Source organism: Channa argus, chromosome 11, assembly GCF_033026475.1.
Source record: "Channa argus isolate prfri chromosome 11, Channa argus male v1.0, whole genome shotgun sequence".
Lineage (NCBI taxonomy): Eukaryota > Metazoa > Chordata > Actinopteri > Anabantiformes > Channidae > Channa > Channa argus.
The window spans coordinates 4907803-4925795 of NC_090207.1; the positions used below are offsets into that span (position 1 = coordinate 4907803).

Consider the following 17993-nt stretch of genomic DNA (forward strand, 5'->3'; position numbering starts at 1 on the left):
GCATATTTCTCAAACATCAAGCATTTAGAAGAAAACCCACTAACTGTGTGTTAAATGTGTAGACTAAAAATGGTTTTAAAGAGTTTTTCCACCACCTCAAAGGTCAGTGCCTTGATGAAACTCATTGGAAAAGTTTAAAAGAACTCAGTAGGAACAACGATGCCGTTAGTATAGAAAGAAGTAGTCAAAGTGGCAGAACAATTGTTCTGCGCTTTAGATTGCACATTCATTTGTTGATGTCTGCCCCCCTTTTTAATTTCCAACCCACGTTTCAGAGTATGATTTAAATGTATACTGTCATGTTTAATTTGACTGTCTCTCCAAACTACGAAAGTGGTTTTGTAAAAACCTGCAGAAACTCACAGGATGCTTCCAGTGTCTGGCTGAATCGAAATACTGTTTGTCAATGTGTGTGTTTCACATTTGAGTTTATTTTGTTATCAAACGTTGTAAAATGACATATCTCGCCACAGCGCGTTGACTTTTTTACATTTAACCTGAGTGTCCTGGGTCTGCTGTCACATTAATATTTTAACAATACCCTCTCTTTATCTTTGTCTACTTTACTTTAGTCTTTCTGTTCCATTTTTGTCATATGCGTTAGTCTCATTGTTAATATGCCCTTTTGTTCCGTCTCATTATCAGTTTGGTAGCCATCTATAAAATACTTGCTGCACAAAAAATGCTGAACAAATAAGTTTGATCTTTTTCTTTCAGATCACCAGAAGCTGGAGCGAGAGGCTCGGATTTGTCGCCTGTTGAAACATCCCAACATCGGTAAGGACATGTCTTACGAGTTATACTCCTCAGTTATCTTATCTTATGGAATAATAGAAGTTTTAAGAAAGTGAAACTAGTTTATTGCTACTTACAATACAAAGACAAATTTTTTGCTAGTTTGAGTTTGTAAAGGAAGATGGGCTTGTTGATTAAGTAGACCCTTGTAACATACTTTACATGTACACGTATGATGAAAGACTCAATTTTTATGGCTCCCTGTGGTTTCTACCCTCCCACACCAACGCCATCTTTATCTCATTTTTCTGGTCCTAAAATCTTATAATTAAAATGCCACAGTGTTTTTACAGGTTGGGCGCATTTTCCAAAAATAAAAACTGCAGTTTTAGTTGTACTCAGACAAGGAGTTAATAGTAACCCATAATAAAATAATGAAAAATGGACTGAGAAACCAACATTTATCTGTCATATCTGTGTATATTTCTCTTCCAGTTCGTCTTCATGACAGTATATCAGAGGAGGGCTTCCACTACCTCCTTTTTGACTTGTAAGTCGTCCTCCTCTCCTTTCCTCTCTTCTCTTCTTTTCTCCTTCTACTTCTCCTCCACCCTGATTCCCCAACCATCTCTAATTCTACATATACATACAATTACATAACTCCGTTGTATATTCCCCCCACTACCAACAACATAACCGCCACCCACGCCCTCCACATCTATCCCTCGGCAATTCCTTCTAGTTTCCATGGTAACGATGTGGGAAGGGGGAGGAAGGGAGGGATAGGGAAAGAGATTGGGGGGTGATGCTGTTGCAAGAAACAAGAAATAAAGCAGGGATTCCTTCTGTTTAGCTTTTATAGGCCACCCACCACCTCCTTCAAATGCAAGCATACAAATTTTAATGTGTGTGTGTGTGTGTGTCTTTGTGTGTGTGTGTGTGCGCTTGCAGGGTGACCGGAGGCGAACTGTTTGAGGACATTGTAGCCAGAGAGTACTACAGCGAGGCCGACGCAAGGTAGGAGCGCAGCCTCCACTCCTGTGTGTGTTTTAAAAAGGCTTTTCCTTGTCCTTTTATGGCCTGTGTGTTCTCTCTTTTCTTCTGTTTTTTTGTTTTGTTTTGTTTTATGTATTTTTTCTTTTGTGACTGTTTTTTACTTTTTGGTCTTTTTCTCACTATCCTGTTTCTTTCCTTTTTCCTCACATCCTTTCTCTGGATGCTTTCTTGTTCTTTTCTCATTTTATTTCATGACTATTGCTGTTTTTATTAGTTTCTTCTGTTCTCTGTCGTCTCTGTTTCTTTTTCCCTTTTCTCCCGTTCGCTGTTTTCCATTGTCTCGTTCTGGTAACTTAGCATATGGGCATTGCCATATTACTCCTATTTTTGTTTCCTCTTCTTTTTCACCTTTCCTCCTTTGTCCTTTGCATCTATCTCCACATCAATGCAGCAGCACTTCACCTCTCACACTGACACAGTAGTGACTTGTATGTCCAATCACAGATTTCACCAGCACGGGTCTTCACAGTAAATACATTTTATAGGGTATTTAAATTTAACGTGATGATCTACAGTAAATGCTCAATAATGACCCTTTTCAAATCGGCTTATAAATGTGCCATTAGTTTTTATTCTCACTACCACCTGTGAAACCTTCCCCAAAGTCAGGTCTGTGTTGCCACAATTGGGAGGAGGATGTACCTAAAATCAAATTACAACCAAAAAACCAAATTGACAGAAACTTTCACTGTGAAATTATAACCCAGAAGCAAACCTTTTATGCACAATATGAAGATTGCTGAAAACTAAGGTGAAGGTGCTTCTAATGTTTTATTCAGCTCATTTAGCTCATTAGATTGTATAGGTGTACTTTATAAAGTGGCCAGTAACTGTCTACAGTTTGGTGCAAATTACAAAATAAGATGATGCAAACATTTGCACCCAACTGTACCACCAGATCTTTATGCACAGTTGGCTGTAGTGCCCCTTTAAAAAAGGAGCCCTTCAAGCTCTTGTGTGGTGAGTGTTGTTCCTGAATCTATTTTGGAGTGTGTAAAGTCCAGTTTGATTTAAAAAAAACAAAAAACACAAAAACAAATTACATGGTGAGACAGTTAAGAATGTGCAAGTCAGAATTGTCAACATCTTGGGTCTAATATCCTGCAGTGAAAATTGTGCTTGCGTCAGAGTTTTTATTTGTACTAAGTGCCCAAATCACATAAAACAAGACACAGCAACAAGGACTAAGCCAGAGTGAAATATTTGGGGATTAATTGGCACAGCTTTCATTTTAGTGTTCTCAAAACATTACATACCTGGGTTTTTTTCCCCCGCTTATTTCATGTGGCAGTAAAAACTGTAATTAGACCATAACAAAAACATCTCTGAACCCCGAGACATAACAAATGATGCTATTAGCTTGGCTCTTGCAGGTGGTCCAGGGTACACCCCTACACTGTTACGTTGCTCCCCTCATTCTTCCTCTGTGGCTTCCTTTATTCAAACAGTGGGAGAGATAAAAACAAACTAGTGTTTGTGTGTATATGTGCACTATCTCACCTTTCTCTCCTGCTTTTATTTTCCTAATTTTCGCTCAGCTCGCTTTTTTACTTTCTTTTTCATCGCTGCCGCCGCCACCACCACCCGTGTTGATTTATATCACACTCCCACCACTCGTGCTGACTCATCGACGCACATAGTTCACTTCAACCAGTGGCGGAAGAGGAAATGGAGTAGTTGGGGGGTGGACAGACAATAGGCTGAGAAAAGAGTGAGAGAGATACTTGATTATGACACTTGTGGTGTGGGTGGTAGTCCATTCAGCAACATTAAAAATGAAAATGAATAGTTGAATATTGTAGAACAGCAAATGGCAGTCAGATCTCTGCTCCGTGTCTGTTCGACTTGTAGCTTGAGAACTTGAGGTAATTTGAGAAAAGTCTTAACTGGCTCTGTAACCAGTTTGCATTACATTTAATTATTCACTATGTTATAAAAATAATTACATAAGAATTTTAAGTTGTTGTTTGTTTTTTTAAGTTTCCTACATACAAAAAAAATTAAAATATAGTCCCACTAAGTTGGTGTGATCATATAAAATTCACTTTAATGGGAAAATGTCTTCATATTTCTCTGTAGAAAGTGATCCCAGATTCCAGACATGAGCTGTACTGATACCACATTGATTGATTTCTGGCTAATTAGGTCCTTAAAATTTAATTAGTCTCTTCTATTAAATATGAACAAAGGGCACCACTGTTGCTCACCTTATAAACGCATTTAATTGTTCTATATGATTCACATCATTGTGCATTAAGCCCCATTTCCAATTAGAATAAGCCTGCTGTGGCCTATTTAGTACAGTTGTTTTCATACGTATTAGCTCATGGGATTGATTTACGTTTTGGCTTCACTATCGCTGTGCAGTGGATCTAGAATAATTTGTTGATCCAGTTTTAACAACATCTTCAGAAGGATGTCAGTTTGCTTGGACGACTGCTGCTGCTATGCCCCGCAGCTGCAGCAATGTCGATAAGAGAGAAAATGTCGGATATATTCTGTAATTTGTTCTCTTTAATGGAAAAACACAAATCCTAGATGTTAGAAAATTATATTATGGTTTTATTAAACACTGATCTAAATTGTGGGATATAATCAAATGATTTTGCACTTTTATCATTAGGTGGAAAACAAATACAATGTGCATAAACTCTTCACAAACAGAGCCTTAGCCTAATGCAACTCATTAAATAACATAAAAATCCACTTTACTCTATTAAGAGAGCGCTGCATAATATAGAAACGTTCAGTTGCTAAATTTCTGCTCTGATGCATGAGTCAAACTGGGAGAAATAACAAGCAGCCCTACAGCATACAGACAAACATAAGTGGTTTATACCCAAATGACTTCGACAGTGACAGCATATCAATTTTAGCTCTTTTGTGCTGTTCACCTGAGAATTTCACAGTGATGAAAAGGCTCTTCATATCATATTGCTTCTCTATTTGTATGCAGTAACTGTTTATGGGACACTTCCAGCCATTTAAAGAGTGATTAGTGTTTCTTTACTTTTCTGAATTCCTGTTTTGCAAGAAAATTTTGTAAAAAGAAAACGTTGCAAGGTCGTCTGTGTTCTGTTCACTGTAAGCAGTAGAAAGGTTATTTTTAACTTTTGTAGTTAATCATCATTTACTGACGTCATTAAGAAGGCAGTCACATTCTAAAAATTGCACTTAAGGTAAGGGACTTCCAGATGCTGATTAGCTGTGATTACATTCATTTCCTGCGTTTTAGGAAGAGCAGTTGTTTTGTCAGATCTGCACATTGAGCCGTCTCCAACCTCTGCCAACAAATTTCTCCTCACGTTTGATGCTGAGTAACTCCTGTTTTGGCTTTGGTTCTGACATTTTTTTTGTCCAGCTAACAAAGGCAGCAGTGACGCACAAGATGTGCACGGTTGATCAGCGGTAATTGAATCCATCTCCCCATTGGCTCTGTTGTCTGTTTGGTAAATGTACAAAGGGTTTTTATTCTTTATGTAAGGACCAGTTAGAGTTTTGGACTTGGAGAGTGAGGGATGTTTTGGCTGGTTCTTTTCTTTGTGACACACCTTTAAAACACTTTTCAGATCTATGATGGGACAGGATAGGTAGCTAATAACTGCCTGTTTAAACCATGTAGTGATGGCTGACCTTCCCACCCACCTTGTAGCCCACATACAGACACATGTTCACATTACTCTCATCCAGGCCAATCCTTCCCTCTCTTCACCCTCACTTCCTTGGAGACCAGCAAGAAGTGGGACTTTAATTAGCTATGATAATTAGTCTTATACACAATTTCGCTCTCTCTCTCACACACTCACACACACACACACAAAACCCTCACTTCACTTCATCCCACCTTGTTGCCTCCTATTTTCCTTTCAGTGTTTGACTTGATGGGGGCCATTATGAGTCAACCTTGGTTATACATTACACCTGAAGCTAAATTAATGACAAACTCAAAAACAAAATACACCTCTGTTGATCAATTATGTCGACTAATGTAATATAATATATTATATTACATGTACGACTAATGTAATATGTTGTATTATATTATGTTTGAATATAATATTCCCACAATTTTTAGTGCTAGTCTCCCAACCACTGTGGAATCTGAGTAGATGACTGGTTTTCTGTACCAGCCCCTAGTGTACTGGTGCTCTCTGCAATTTTCTGCAGAGCAGGAGGAGCTGGCGCCTTGTGTTTTGAATGTTGGGTTTGATTACAGTGGTGAGACTCAAACATACAGTCTGTGTGTAGATCTGACAGCCAAAACAAAGGCTTCACAGTTCAATGTTAATGTTAGTCGTAATGTAGATATCCAAGAAGATTTGATTTCAGCATTGGTTTTCACCTCCTGATACCAAAACAACTAGATGGTTATATTATATGCAATCAGTTTGCATCGTCCGTGTATTAAAGGAATAGTTTGGAGTTTTTCAAGCTTGTCTTAATAGAAACTTGAGTGCTGTTTATGCATATGGAAAGAATCTTGTCACTAGATGATTTCCTGCTTTTTACAGTGTCCTCAAATATTTCCACCTGGAGCACGACTACATAATAAGAAACGAGGGCCAAGCTGAGACTCGTATTATAATTCAGTAGTTCATATGCTGCAATGTTTAAGTTTTAATTTCTTTTCTCCCTGATAATCAGCTTGACTTCCTTGCTATGGTGTAATAATACAAAAGTCATGAACAGGTGGTGAGTGGAGTTAACTTGGAGTCAGTTTTGTGTGCAGATCCAACAGCTAGAGTTGGTTTGAGACACTATTGTGTAGTTTGAGATTAAGGGACACAGATAATTTGATAACTCCCTGCCAGTGTGTTTGGATTATATTTGGGCATGTGTGATTTGCCCCAGCCTTTCTTTAGTTGTCATCCAGACAGTGTGTAATTGTTCCTGCAAACATGGGTCATGTTTGTTTTTATCTACATTGATTTCAAACACACCAGCAATGGGTGAAAATGTTTCACAGATTCCCTCTGAGATCCTGAAAGGAGCAGGTCAAGGTTAATTGATTGTTGCAATTGATTAGTTCTGTTGAGGCAGGACGCTGCATTCGAGGGCTGTAAGATCACTAACTTAAAACAGCTGATGAGGGATGACTGGAAATTCATGGTCTCTGTTGTTTTTCCTTTATCTTGGTAGCAACAATGTTAGCATATATCAGCTGGGTGCATATTCTGGTAACCAGGAGAAATCTAGATACTTAATTGCCCTTATTCTGCCTAATTCATCCATGCACTCTGATTCTGTACCACGAGTAAAACGTCAGTGGATCATATCCCACAGCCACAGCTCAGGAGAACATTAAGCAAAGAGATTTCTCTAATTAGTCTTAGGTGAACTTTAAAATTGAAGTTTCAGATGGAATGAGGGCTGTAAACCAAGGGGCTGTATCCTGTAGTCGCCTTCCAGGTAGAAACATATGTTGTGAGTTGCATATGCTCTTATTTCCATAGTGATGTATTTTAAAAGATCCCCGTGCTTTTGTACTTGAGTATATGTTCATCCTCACATTAGTGTATTTTCTTTAGGAAACCAGAAATTAACTCAAGTTACACACCCAATTGTACATTTTGGACATTTGGCCTATTTAAAGCACGAGAAGGAGACAAGGTGCTTTCTCTTGACACGTGGACTGGCTCTGTTTTTGATTTTCCTCTCAGTCATTTTACCGTCCAGCAGAGAACAGTGGGACGTTGTAGCTCGATGTGCTGAGCAAGTCAAATTTTTTTGGCCAGTGTGATAAAGCCTGCATTTTTTTTACTCTGTGCCCCACCAGGAGTTCATAAGCAGACGGGTCTCTTAGAATGACATAATGGCTTTGGACAGCGGGATAGTTGAGGCACAAAACAGACAAACAAATGACTCCACCATTTCTAAATGTCACTGTTAGGTCAATTCTTGTGTCCTTGCTGGTTTCCAATCACTTCCTCTTTGTGTCAAAAAGCAAACGTCAGCTCAATCGGCGGGATGAGGAAGTGTGAATAACTGTTTATAGGGCTGGACACAGTAAAGTAATGAAGTAGAAAAGTGTGCTTGTGGATTTCAAATGAGGAGTGGACTGTGATGATGAACTGTTTGATGGAAAGGTTTTATCACTTTACAATCATCAATGCTTAACTGCAGTCATTCCATTTAAGCCTATACTATTTAATACAGATAATATTTCTTTTACAAGGTTTGCTCATCCACCAATCTATCATGCATATAATCATGAAGTAAGTGTTGATAAATATACACTGGCCACTTTATTAGCTCCACCTGTACAATCTAATGCCATCAGTACAGCTCAGCTACCGTGTGAATTTGGTGCAGGAAGTCGGTCGTCCACCAATCTCACAGGTGTTGGTTCAATCCCCGGCTCCTCCGGTACTTAAGCAAGATACTGAACCCCAACTTAGTTGCTCCAACGGTGAGCGTTGTCCAGCTGCATAGCAGCTCCCTCATCGGTGTATGAGTGAGTGTGTGGTTGTGAGTGCGAATGGGTGAATAAGAAGCAGTGTAAAGCGCTTTGAGTGCCAATAGGTAGAACAGTGCTATATAAGTGCAGACCATTGACCATTTACTTTTCCAAGGTTATAATTTCTCAGTTTCTCGGTTGAAACTGCCAGCAAGGTGGTAATTCTATGTTGGTATTATTGAGGTCATAGTGGGTGGTGGAGTCGTACTGGAGTGCATTATATTAAAAGCTGGTTCTAATGTTTAGGCACCCTCAATTCTTTCAAATAGTGCGTTTAAATGCACTCCAGCATGACTCCAACACCCCCTCTGATTGTTGAAGGTAGCTAAGGAGGTTAAAGAGTAAAGTATATTGGACACTTCAGGGATGCAGGGTATATCCAGAAGTGTGTTCAGATCATTCGTAAAACTACATCAATGCAGCATGGCGGGAATTTTCAGCCAGTGGAGGTCAGCACCAATTCTCTTTAAGGTTTATAAATAAGGGTTATTTTACCTCCTATAGGTTTTACATGTGATTAAAAATTATACAAGTAGAGTTAGTTACTTTTTCCTTATTTCTCTATACATGTAGCCTCAGGGAATTACATCCAAGTTTGTCACACTAACATGCCTTTAGTGCCATTTCTTTCTAGGTGTGTGTGTCTGTGCTTTATGAGCACATCCATCTCTCTCTCTCTCAGTCCTCCCACTCACTAGACACTGTGTGGGTGTGGATCCTGCAAGCTGCCTGTCTCCTTGCGCCTGCTATTAGTCACATATTCTGCACATTAGACACATTAGTACCAAGCCTGCATACACAATAATTCAAATGAACACACACTAGTGTGAGGTAGGTATATCTCTTTGCAGTGCACACGCGGTGGTGTGTTTTCCTTTTTGGTGGTGGAAAAATAGCCTGGCATCAGCCCACTGGTCTTTTATGATTCACATTCATCCTATACATAAGTGTTCCATTTCTTTCATGTATTATTATCACTCTTTGCACTTCAAACACATCCTATCGTCTCTTTCACAATCTGTCACTTTGTTTCCCTTTGGTTTCCTCCTCTTCCTCTCCTCTCCTCTTCCTCCCTTCTCTCCCAGTGTTGTTGTGATTTTTGTCTGGCAGGTTGTTCTGCTGTGGCTGCTCTTGTCTCTCATCATGTTTTAAAAAAGCAAAACGAAACGTTTTTGTCTCCTCCACCTGCATTCTCCCACCCATTCCTCCTCTTCCAACATCTCTATCTGCATCACTCTCCCCCTCCTCCATCTCCTCCTCACTTTTCTCATCTGCCTGTATCTGTCCTCTTCTTCTCCTCCTCCTCCTCCTTTCCCTTTAACCTGCTATTTTCTTATCTTTAATTTTGTCTCATCCATCTTACGTTGGCCCTGCCCCATCACTCTCTTTACTTTGCATTGTTTTTCTTCCCCTTCACCCCCCTACCTCCCCATTGTCCTCCCCTTCATCCCTCTCTCTACATCCCCGTGGTCCACCCCCCCTCCATCCCACCACCCCCTCCTCTCTCTGTTTTGTCTTCACAGTCACTGTATCCATCAGATTCTAGAAAGTGTCCATCACATTCACCAACATGACATAGTGCACAGGGACCTGAAGGTTAGTATATGTAGAGGAGCATCTGCATCCCTCACGCCCCTCACCTCCCCCCTTCCCTACAACCTCTGCCTGCTTTCTTTCCTTCCTCTTACCCTTTCCTCCTTCCTGCCTTCCTTCCTTCCTCCTCCGTCTCGTCTGTTCGTGTCGGTCTTGTCAGTTGCTGGTCTAATGTCCGCCTGTCTGACTTGTCCTTTGGTATGCGGTTATGTTTTCTTTTTCCTTTTTAAAAAAAGAATTATACTGTATTTTCTTCTTTTTACCTGGAGAACCCTGGCCTGCCTCTCCCATCCTCCCACCTCCGTCTGACCCCCCATCCGTTCTCTTTCAGTCATTCCATAAACAACATAACAAAAGCTCCTGTTGCACTGACTGACAGCTTGTTCAATCAATGAAAAAGTCTTACACACACAAACACAAACAGACACACAAAGAGTCAAATGCAGTGAGCACACAATGTTCAGCAAGTGTAATAAATATCCACTGTTTTTACAAGCCCATACAACCATCAATTTGTCCCACCAGGCTTGTAAAAAAAATCCACCCTTATATTTACAGTCTTCTTCATTGAATTTATTTTTATTTTTTTGCCTCCTCCCTCGTTTCTCTCGCTTTGAGATATTTATTTTATTGTATTGATCCTAGTATTCTCAAGACAAACTCATTCAAAGCACCTCTTTATAGTGGACGCTTTGAGCCAAAAGAACTGAAGTCCAATAAAATCAATAAGGATTCATTATGTATAACAGTACTCTTATTAGCATCAACTGAGCTGGTGGTTTGTGAGTGTGGAGAAGCTATAATATTAAGTCCTGAATCATACAGCACCTGAACATAGTCAGACCTCAGGACCCTCAGGACTTTTGTATTTTTACTTTTCTGTCTGGTCCACAATTTAACTACTATTATTGTTGAGCTAATGGTGAAACTGCACTCACTCATTTCCTTTAAACATCCGGAAGCTAAGGATGTACAGGATTATGCATACTTAGTTTGCACACATTTTTTTCATCTGATATAAATTCTTACATGTGTTTAATGAAGTTCAGTCTAGCATGTTGTCACACTGGTCAGACTTACCTTTTATTTCAAAAGACAGCATAAATCAGTACTCTTTTCTGAAGCACTGTTTGCTGTATGATATAAACTTTATTAAAATTAAGCTAGTAGCTTTCTATTTAAATATTTCTGCAGCCCTCTTTGGGTCAACAGCTCTTAGCATAATGAAGAAATTGGGGAGTGTTGCATCAGGAATGTGATGTATTTAAGTAATATGTACCTATTACAGTACACATTTTACTGCATAATGTTAACTGAGCACATACAGTACAGTCCTCTCTGAAAGTATTGTTGTACACGGAAGACATTTGGGTTTAAGATCAAAAGATGAATATTAGACCAAAGTTCATATTTTTGTTTCATTTCCTGGTATTTACATCATATTGTTTACTGTATAACACCACAATATAGCACATTTTGAATCAGATCACCTGAAATTTAAATTAAATTCACTGATAGCTGAGATTGACTGTTAAAACAATAAATAGTTTTAAAATACTAGCCTTGTACTTAGCCTTAGTCAGAGTCATTGCACAAACAATAGACACAACAAGTACACCAATTTAATAGCTCCTGAGGGAAAAGTAGAAACCGCTGTAATACTGACAAGGGTACACAAAATGGACAAAAAGGAAAAAAACAGTTAATGACTGAAGAATTGTGAGAGCTGTAAAAAAACAAAACAAAAAATTCAGTAACTTCAACAGCAACCTCCATGAAGAAGGTGTAAAAGTATCACAACCATTTGAATAAAACCCTTCATGAGCAATAAGAATCTGTCTGATTTCACTGAGATTAATTTCCGAGTGATTTCAAACACGAATACTCGAATACTTTCGGAACCTTCACTACAGTGCTTTTGTTGTACAGTTTAAGTGTTTACAGTTTAACACTGTGGGAACTGTGGGTGTGATGTTCAGGGGTCCCGTCGTCTACGCTGACCACCTTCTCTTAATAAATTAATAAAGTCCAGCCAGTGATTATGTTAAATTGAGAAAATACATTTTAAAATACGTTTTATTACTGAGATAATCCTAAAAATGTTTTAGGCTTAATACATTTGTAGCATTTGATTAAATTTAAAATGCATGTTTCATTTAAATTACAAACAACAGTGAGATAAGGTTATGCAGCAGTTTAATCTCCTTCGAAATGTCTAATTCAGAATTTTAAAAAAATATTTTAAGCCCTCTGAAGCAACCACGATGCTGCCAACAATTGTACATAAGGTTCAGACCTTCAAAATCTAATGATGACACTGACATTGTTTTACTTAGTGTGTTACTTCCGTGTTCTCAAAAAATACAGCAAATATAATATTAGGTGTGACTTCCACTCCTTAACTAACTGCTAACTAACACAGGAACAATTTGGGTGATCTCCTTCCTTCGTGGACATAAAAATACACAAGCCTGCGGTTACACAGCTCAACAGCTGAGAAAGTGGGAGAGGACAGACATGGACAGGCATTGAACTGCTTGCATGTCCACACACACTGCAGGCATATTTATGCATGAATGAGCGAGCGAGCAACTGCACATTTCCAGATAGACACACCCACCCACACACAAATTTGTACTGGATGTGACCTGGTATTTTTTTATTGGGAGACCTTTAGAAATGAGACACAGGATTTTAATTTATAGCCCTGAACGTCACAGCCACACCATTCAGCCTTCTTCTCTCTCCTTCTCTATGTTTCTCTCATGTTATAATGTTACTCTGAGTGGCCAGAGTCCTGCTTTATTGAAACCTAGTCAGTCCTCAGGGTCCTGCTAAACGGCAGATACAGCTCAGTTTCAGAGGATTTTAATTATTAGGCAATCAGTTCACAGATTTATCTGAAGTTCTCCAAGTTAAAAAGTTAAAATTAAAAGGTATTTATTTAAACTAAGTTTTTAATCTTTCTTCACGATAGTCTGTAGTGACTTAAATTTAAAAGTCAGAAAGTAATTGGTTAATTCATATATCCATGTTCTGCTGCCTAATCAGGTCATGTTTGGTCAGGTCAATTAACTGATTAGTCATTTGGTTGAAAAGTAATAGCAACTAAATTATTTTGATGATTTGATTCATTGTTTCAGGTATTTCTCAAGTCTAGAGACTAGTAAAAAAAACAAATTTTTATTCCAGCTACTCCAGATGTGTGGATTTGCTGCTACCTTTTTCTCATGTAACAAAGTGAGTCAAAGTGAGTGAAAATCTTTAAGTTTTTTCTTTAAGTAAATTGTTGTTTGCACAAAACAAGACATAAGCATTTAAACAAGTTTTAAATTAGTCATTTTTTTCATTTATTGTCAAATTATAAAAGATGAAAGTAATAGTTTCATCCCTAAATATTATTACTACCAGTATGCCAGGTAATAATGACAAAAAGTAAAATTAATCTAAATAAATTCAAAATTGTTTTTCACATTTTACTTGGTAAATTATTAAATATTTAATTATTGACATCTTTCATACTTGCAAAAATATTACTGTACAGGTTAAGTACTGTGCAGGATATTGGAGAATTTGATCAAATTTGGTTTTGTATTAGATTCAAACAAACAAGACAAGACAACGTAAATAATGTAAAATTCACAGGCACATGCAAGAAATAATCGATCTGGTGGTGGTTGCCATGGAGATCTGTAAGCCGTAAAGGGTAACAGAAAAATCACAAGGCTCACGCATATGTGGATGGTTGTGTTTTTGCTTGGAGCTACTTCAAAATAAACACATTGGCAGATACTTTGAAACCTCCATCCATTCTCAGGTTTAGGTTTAGTTATAAAGAGTAAACAAAAAATCCGGGCCTTTTGGGAAATGCAGCATGTCTTAAATGCTCCAACACAAACACATTTTTTATTAATCCTCACATTTTTTTAACAATTCTCAGAGGTCAGCCAGCCTTTGTTCTTTGTTCCCTTTGTTTGACCTGTCAACTGGGTAGAGCAGCAGTCCAGCAATTATTAGACCTTCCTGATAAAAAGGCTTTTGACAAAACAAGTCACAATCAGTCATGGCCGATTGAAACTGTAAATAATTAACTAATTATTATTAATAATTAAAACATACAAAACAACTTCTGCACTCTATTTTCATGACCACAACACTTTGATTTCCATGAAACATTCCCATTTAATTATTTTGAACTACTTATAAATATAGTATATATTAATTTTGTAAAATGGCACTTCTAATTCACATTAGGCACATTTCACACTCGTATGTTATTTTTCTAGCTATAATTGCACACTCGCCTGTTTTTAAGCGATGTTTATGCAACAGGTGAGGTAATGAAATCCAGGATGTCAATTTTGATTATAAATGCATTCTTTTAATTGGTTAATCATAGAAATAAAACCATTGTACTGCAAAGTAATTCTTTAAAGTAATACTTCTGTTTGGATTTAATTTGAAAATTAACTGGCCCGATCAGCACTGTTGCATTGGACTGTGGGACAGGGTGACCAGGTTTAACTTTCTGCCCTCATTACAATTTATTGCCGCCTTTTTCTTCACACAGTGCTGTTTTCTTTATAAATGTGATCTAGTTCAAAATTCAAAATTTATATTGTTGCTTTATTTTAATATAGTGTCACCTGCCTTTTCCAAACAGAATTGTATCTTTTATAATTAAAACATTTTGCACACACACCTCATTATTTGTTTTGCTCTTGTCAGTGCACAGGAAGCACACATGCACGCTCTAGCTTTTCTTCACACACCCACACACAGCACAGGTGCATGTGCACATCAGTTGAGACTTCCCACAGGTGGAAAAGCTGGACGCAGGCAATGTACATGGCCCTTTGCACACATGTACATAATGTCTGTCTCTTCATATATAGTATATATATTTATATGTCTGCGTGTGTATGTGTGTGTGTGTGTGTGTGTGTGTGTGTGTGTATCTTCTTCCTCAGCTCAGATACATCATCTACTCTCTGCATAGACTAACACCTCAATCACCCCTCAGCATTCCTCACACAGTTTCTGACTTTTAGGTTTTTATTTTTAGTGTCCACTGACTAACTGACATCAGAATGACAGCTCTTGTCAGCAGAGGCCAGCTAGACTGGCAGTAGAAATGGCTTTGATTCCAGACACATCTTTTAAATGTTATTAATTGCACAATGACTCACTCCTTCCCCTGCATCCTTCATCAACGCTTCTCATATCCTCTTTCATCACCCAAGCCCTGCTGGCTAAAACATGGAGGGGAGGGGAGGTATTTAGAATCCACCTGCAGCCAACTGAGCAGTATGTTTCCTAGATGAGTATGTCTGGGAATATACTCATCTATAAATAATAATTACTTAGGACGAAGATCATAGAAAATGCTTATTAGATTGCCTTGGAGGAAGCTTCCGTTGCAGAGCATTCACAGCTATGACCTGCCAGGCCAAGCAAGTCACACCCATAGCTATAGCCAGCCCCTGAAAACCTTACTAATGAAGGTTATTGATCATATCTTTTAGACTTTAAGGTTTTTAGTTGCACCTATATGGAGGCCATTTTAAACAACAACTATTATGTGAGAAGATCAAGATGGAAACGCAGGCAAAAACACCAGTTGTTTTTTTTTTTTGTTTTTTTGTCCTACAGTCTATATTATGTTGGACATTATAGAAAACGTCTAGGACACATAAACTCATACCAAGCCTTACGCAGTTAAGTAGTTAAAAGTTCCTAAGCATTGTTTTCCTAATACTGGGTATGTGCTTAACTGAGGGTCAGCTAAGAAATATGTGATGCAACAGAAGAGTCCTCACAATCACTGTTATACTCCTCATCCCCACCCCCCCACCACCCTCCACCTTACCTCCTTTTTCCTTCACTGTGCATGGGATTATAGCGCTGCTCAGACTAACATGCGCTCCCCCTTGGTGTTTGCATGCAGTCATTGCATCCAGCAGATCCTGGAGGCGGTGCTTCACTGCCATCAAATGGGCGTGGTGCACCGGGACCTGAAGGTGAGTGATGGGGATCACCTTGCCATCCCTTGAGAATATGCTTTTATATTTGTGTAAGAGGGTTGTGTATGTGTTGTTCGTATAGTCTGTGTATGATAATAAGAAACTGTCTGTAATGTTTAAGTTTGTCACATCCTGAGTCTCATGAAATAGGGAGGTTTTGAACCATGTTATTACTTCAGAATTCCTGTAGGAACCTACTAACTCTACATTGGTACCTGTTGCCCTGCTTGTCTTCTGACTTTACCTGCCTTACCCACTGTTGCTTGCTTGGATTGGGTGGGTTCAGTCAATCTACTATACTATATAGATGATGGTACAATAAAACCCCATTTCCAAAAGAGCTTAGAAACTGATGTGTAAAAAGTAAATAAAACACAATGCAATGATTTGAATGCAATGCAGTGGCGTAGATTGGTGAACCTCTGCCCATCTTTACATTTGAGAGGCTGTGCTTCTCTGATATGCTGCTTTTATACGCAGTCATGTTACTGACCTGTTGCCAATTAACCTCATTATGTGTCAAATGCTCCTCCATTTGTTTTGGTTTTGCAGCAATTACTTTTGTTGCCCCTGTTCCAGCTTTTTTTAAATGAGTTGCTGCCATCAATTTCAAACTGAGCTAATATTTTCTGTGAAGTGGTAAAATCTCTCAGTTTCAACATCTCATTTATCTTAAAATAAAATATGGGTTGATGAGATTTGAAAATCATTGGATTCTGTTAAATTTTACACATCTTCCCTACTTTTTTGGAATTGGGGTTGTAGGTGAAGACAATGACTTGGTATCTTCCAGCTACTGAACACACCTGATCCAAGTAACTGCCCTGTGTAGGCCGGGGATAGCTGCTAAACAAGCAGCTCACACAGGCCCTCTAGGACCATGGTTACCCAATCAATACAACTCAGGCCTTCACATCAATTAGTTGTAGAGTTACATTTGAAGCACTTTCCAGCACTTCTTCTTTTCCTAAACACCAATTCCCCAAGAGATTTCAGACATGCAGTGCTGGTCATGCTGGCTGACCAGACTGTAACCTTTTTGGAAGACGATCTCCTCATTGCGTGGCCAGGCTATTTCAATTGATCCGTCTAAGATGGCCCAGGAGGACACTTAATCTCACCTCTGGTTCATTTATCAGTCAGCGAGAGATGTTAACTATTGATAGTCAGACACCAAGTGTGGTTTTGATTGAATTAATAGATCATTCAGTAACCTTGTGTGCTTCAACCATAACAGCACACTCTCTGTATAAGTCTTTCAGTTAATTGGTGATGTTGGGACATTTGCTTTTAATTGTTGATTGATAAATAGCACAGTCTTTTTCAGGGTTGGAGACCAAGAGCCAGGTGTCAACTTTGAACTCAATTCTTAGAACTGTTTCATTCCTTAATGGATTTATTTTGTAGAAGAATGTGCATAGTAGATCCTAAGGTTCATTTAAGGCTTTTTGCTGAGCTTGAGAAGTCTTTTTAATAAGACTGTGATTCATGTGAGTCCTGACAGTGAACTAACAAGTAGTCTACAAGCATTTAGGCTTAAAGAGACTTTATAGAAATGTGCATCTAAACAGAAAGCAATAAAACAGTCTTGTTGGTCTTGTGTTTCTGTATGTGCATGCTTGTAGTGCATGTTGCACCTCATTCTGCATTATGCACTTTGTCAAGTAGACCTCTTCTATGCAAATGTCAGTCACAGCATTCCAGCAAAGGCGTGTTGTGTTTATCAGGACTGTTGTGGCTATTTCTTTATTTAGCTGACGCGCCTATCTGGTTTCACACCCAAGCATCGGCGAGCATTTCAGGCAATAGGTCATAGTGTGATGACTGAAAACAGCCTGGGTGAAAAGATCCCTTAAATTAGGGATTGGTTTATGGCAAATGAGATGACAACTCAGTTAGACAACTCAGTTATTAAATTTGTATGTGTGCAAAAAGCAGGAATACATGTACCTAATTGTGTGGAAGTACCTAAAAGGGTTTTTTTTTTGTCTGAGAAAAAGTAATGGATGTAATGAAAACTGAACTGACAGAGACATTGGTTAAATTAGAGCTGTGTATCAAACTTTTAACACATTTGTGCTAAAGGCTGAAATGAGCCTATGACACAGTCTTACTTATTCTTTAATCCG

At 38.5% G+C, this 17993-nt stretch overlaps 1 protein-coding gene across 50 annotated transcripts in view; it reads left to right on the forward strand.

Annotated features, from left to right (window-relative positions):
* Window positions 1-17993, forward strand: part of camk2b1 (calcium/calmodulin-dependent protein kinase (CaM kinase) II beta 1) — a 70625-nt gene that overhangs the window by 14038 nt on the left and 38594 nt on the right. For 40 of the 50 annotated variants that reach the window (XM_067519753.1, XM_067519748.1, XM_067519754.1 and 37 more), the window contains exons 3-6: window positions 718-777; window positions 1231-1285; window positions 1687-1752; window positions 15789-15861. In XM_067519753.1, the coding sequence (XP_067375854.1) occupies window positions 718-777; window positions 1231-1285; window positions 1687-1752; window positions 15789-15861 (254 nt within the window). Of the gene's footprint in view, window positions 1-717; window positions 778-1230; window positions 1286-1686; window positions 1753-9771; window positions 9845-15788; window positions 15862-17993 lie in introns of those variants that run through there. The other 10 variants (XM_067519749.1, XM_067519796.1, XM_067519759.1 and 7 more) reach the window with 2 other exon arrangements.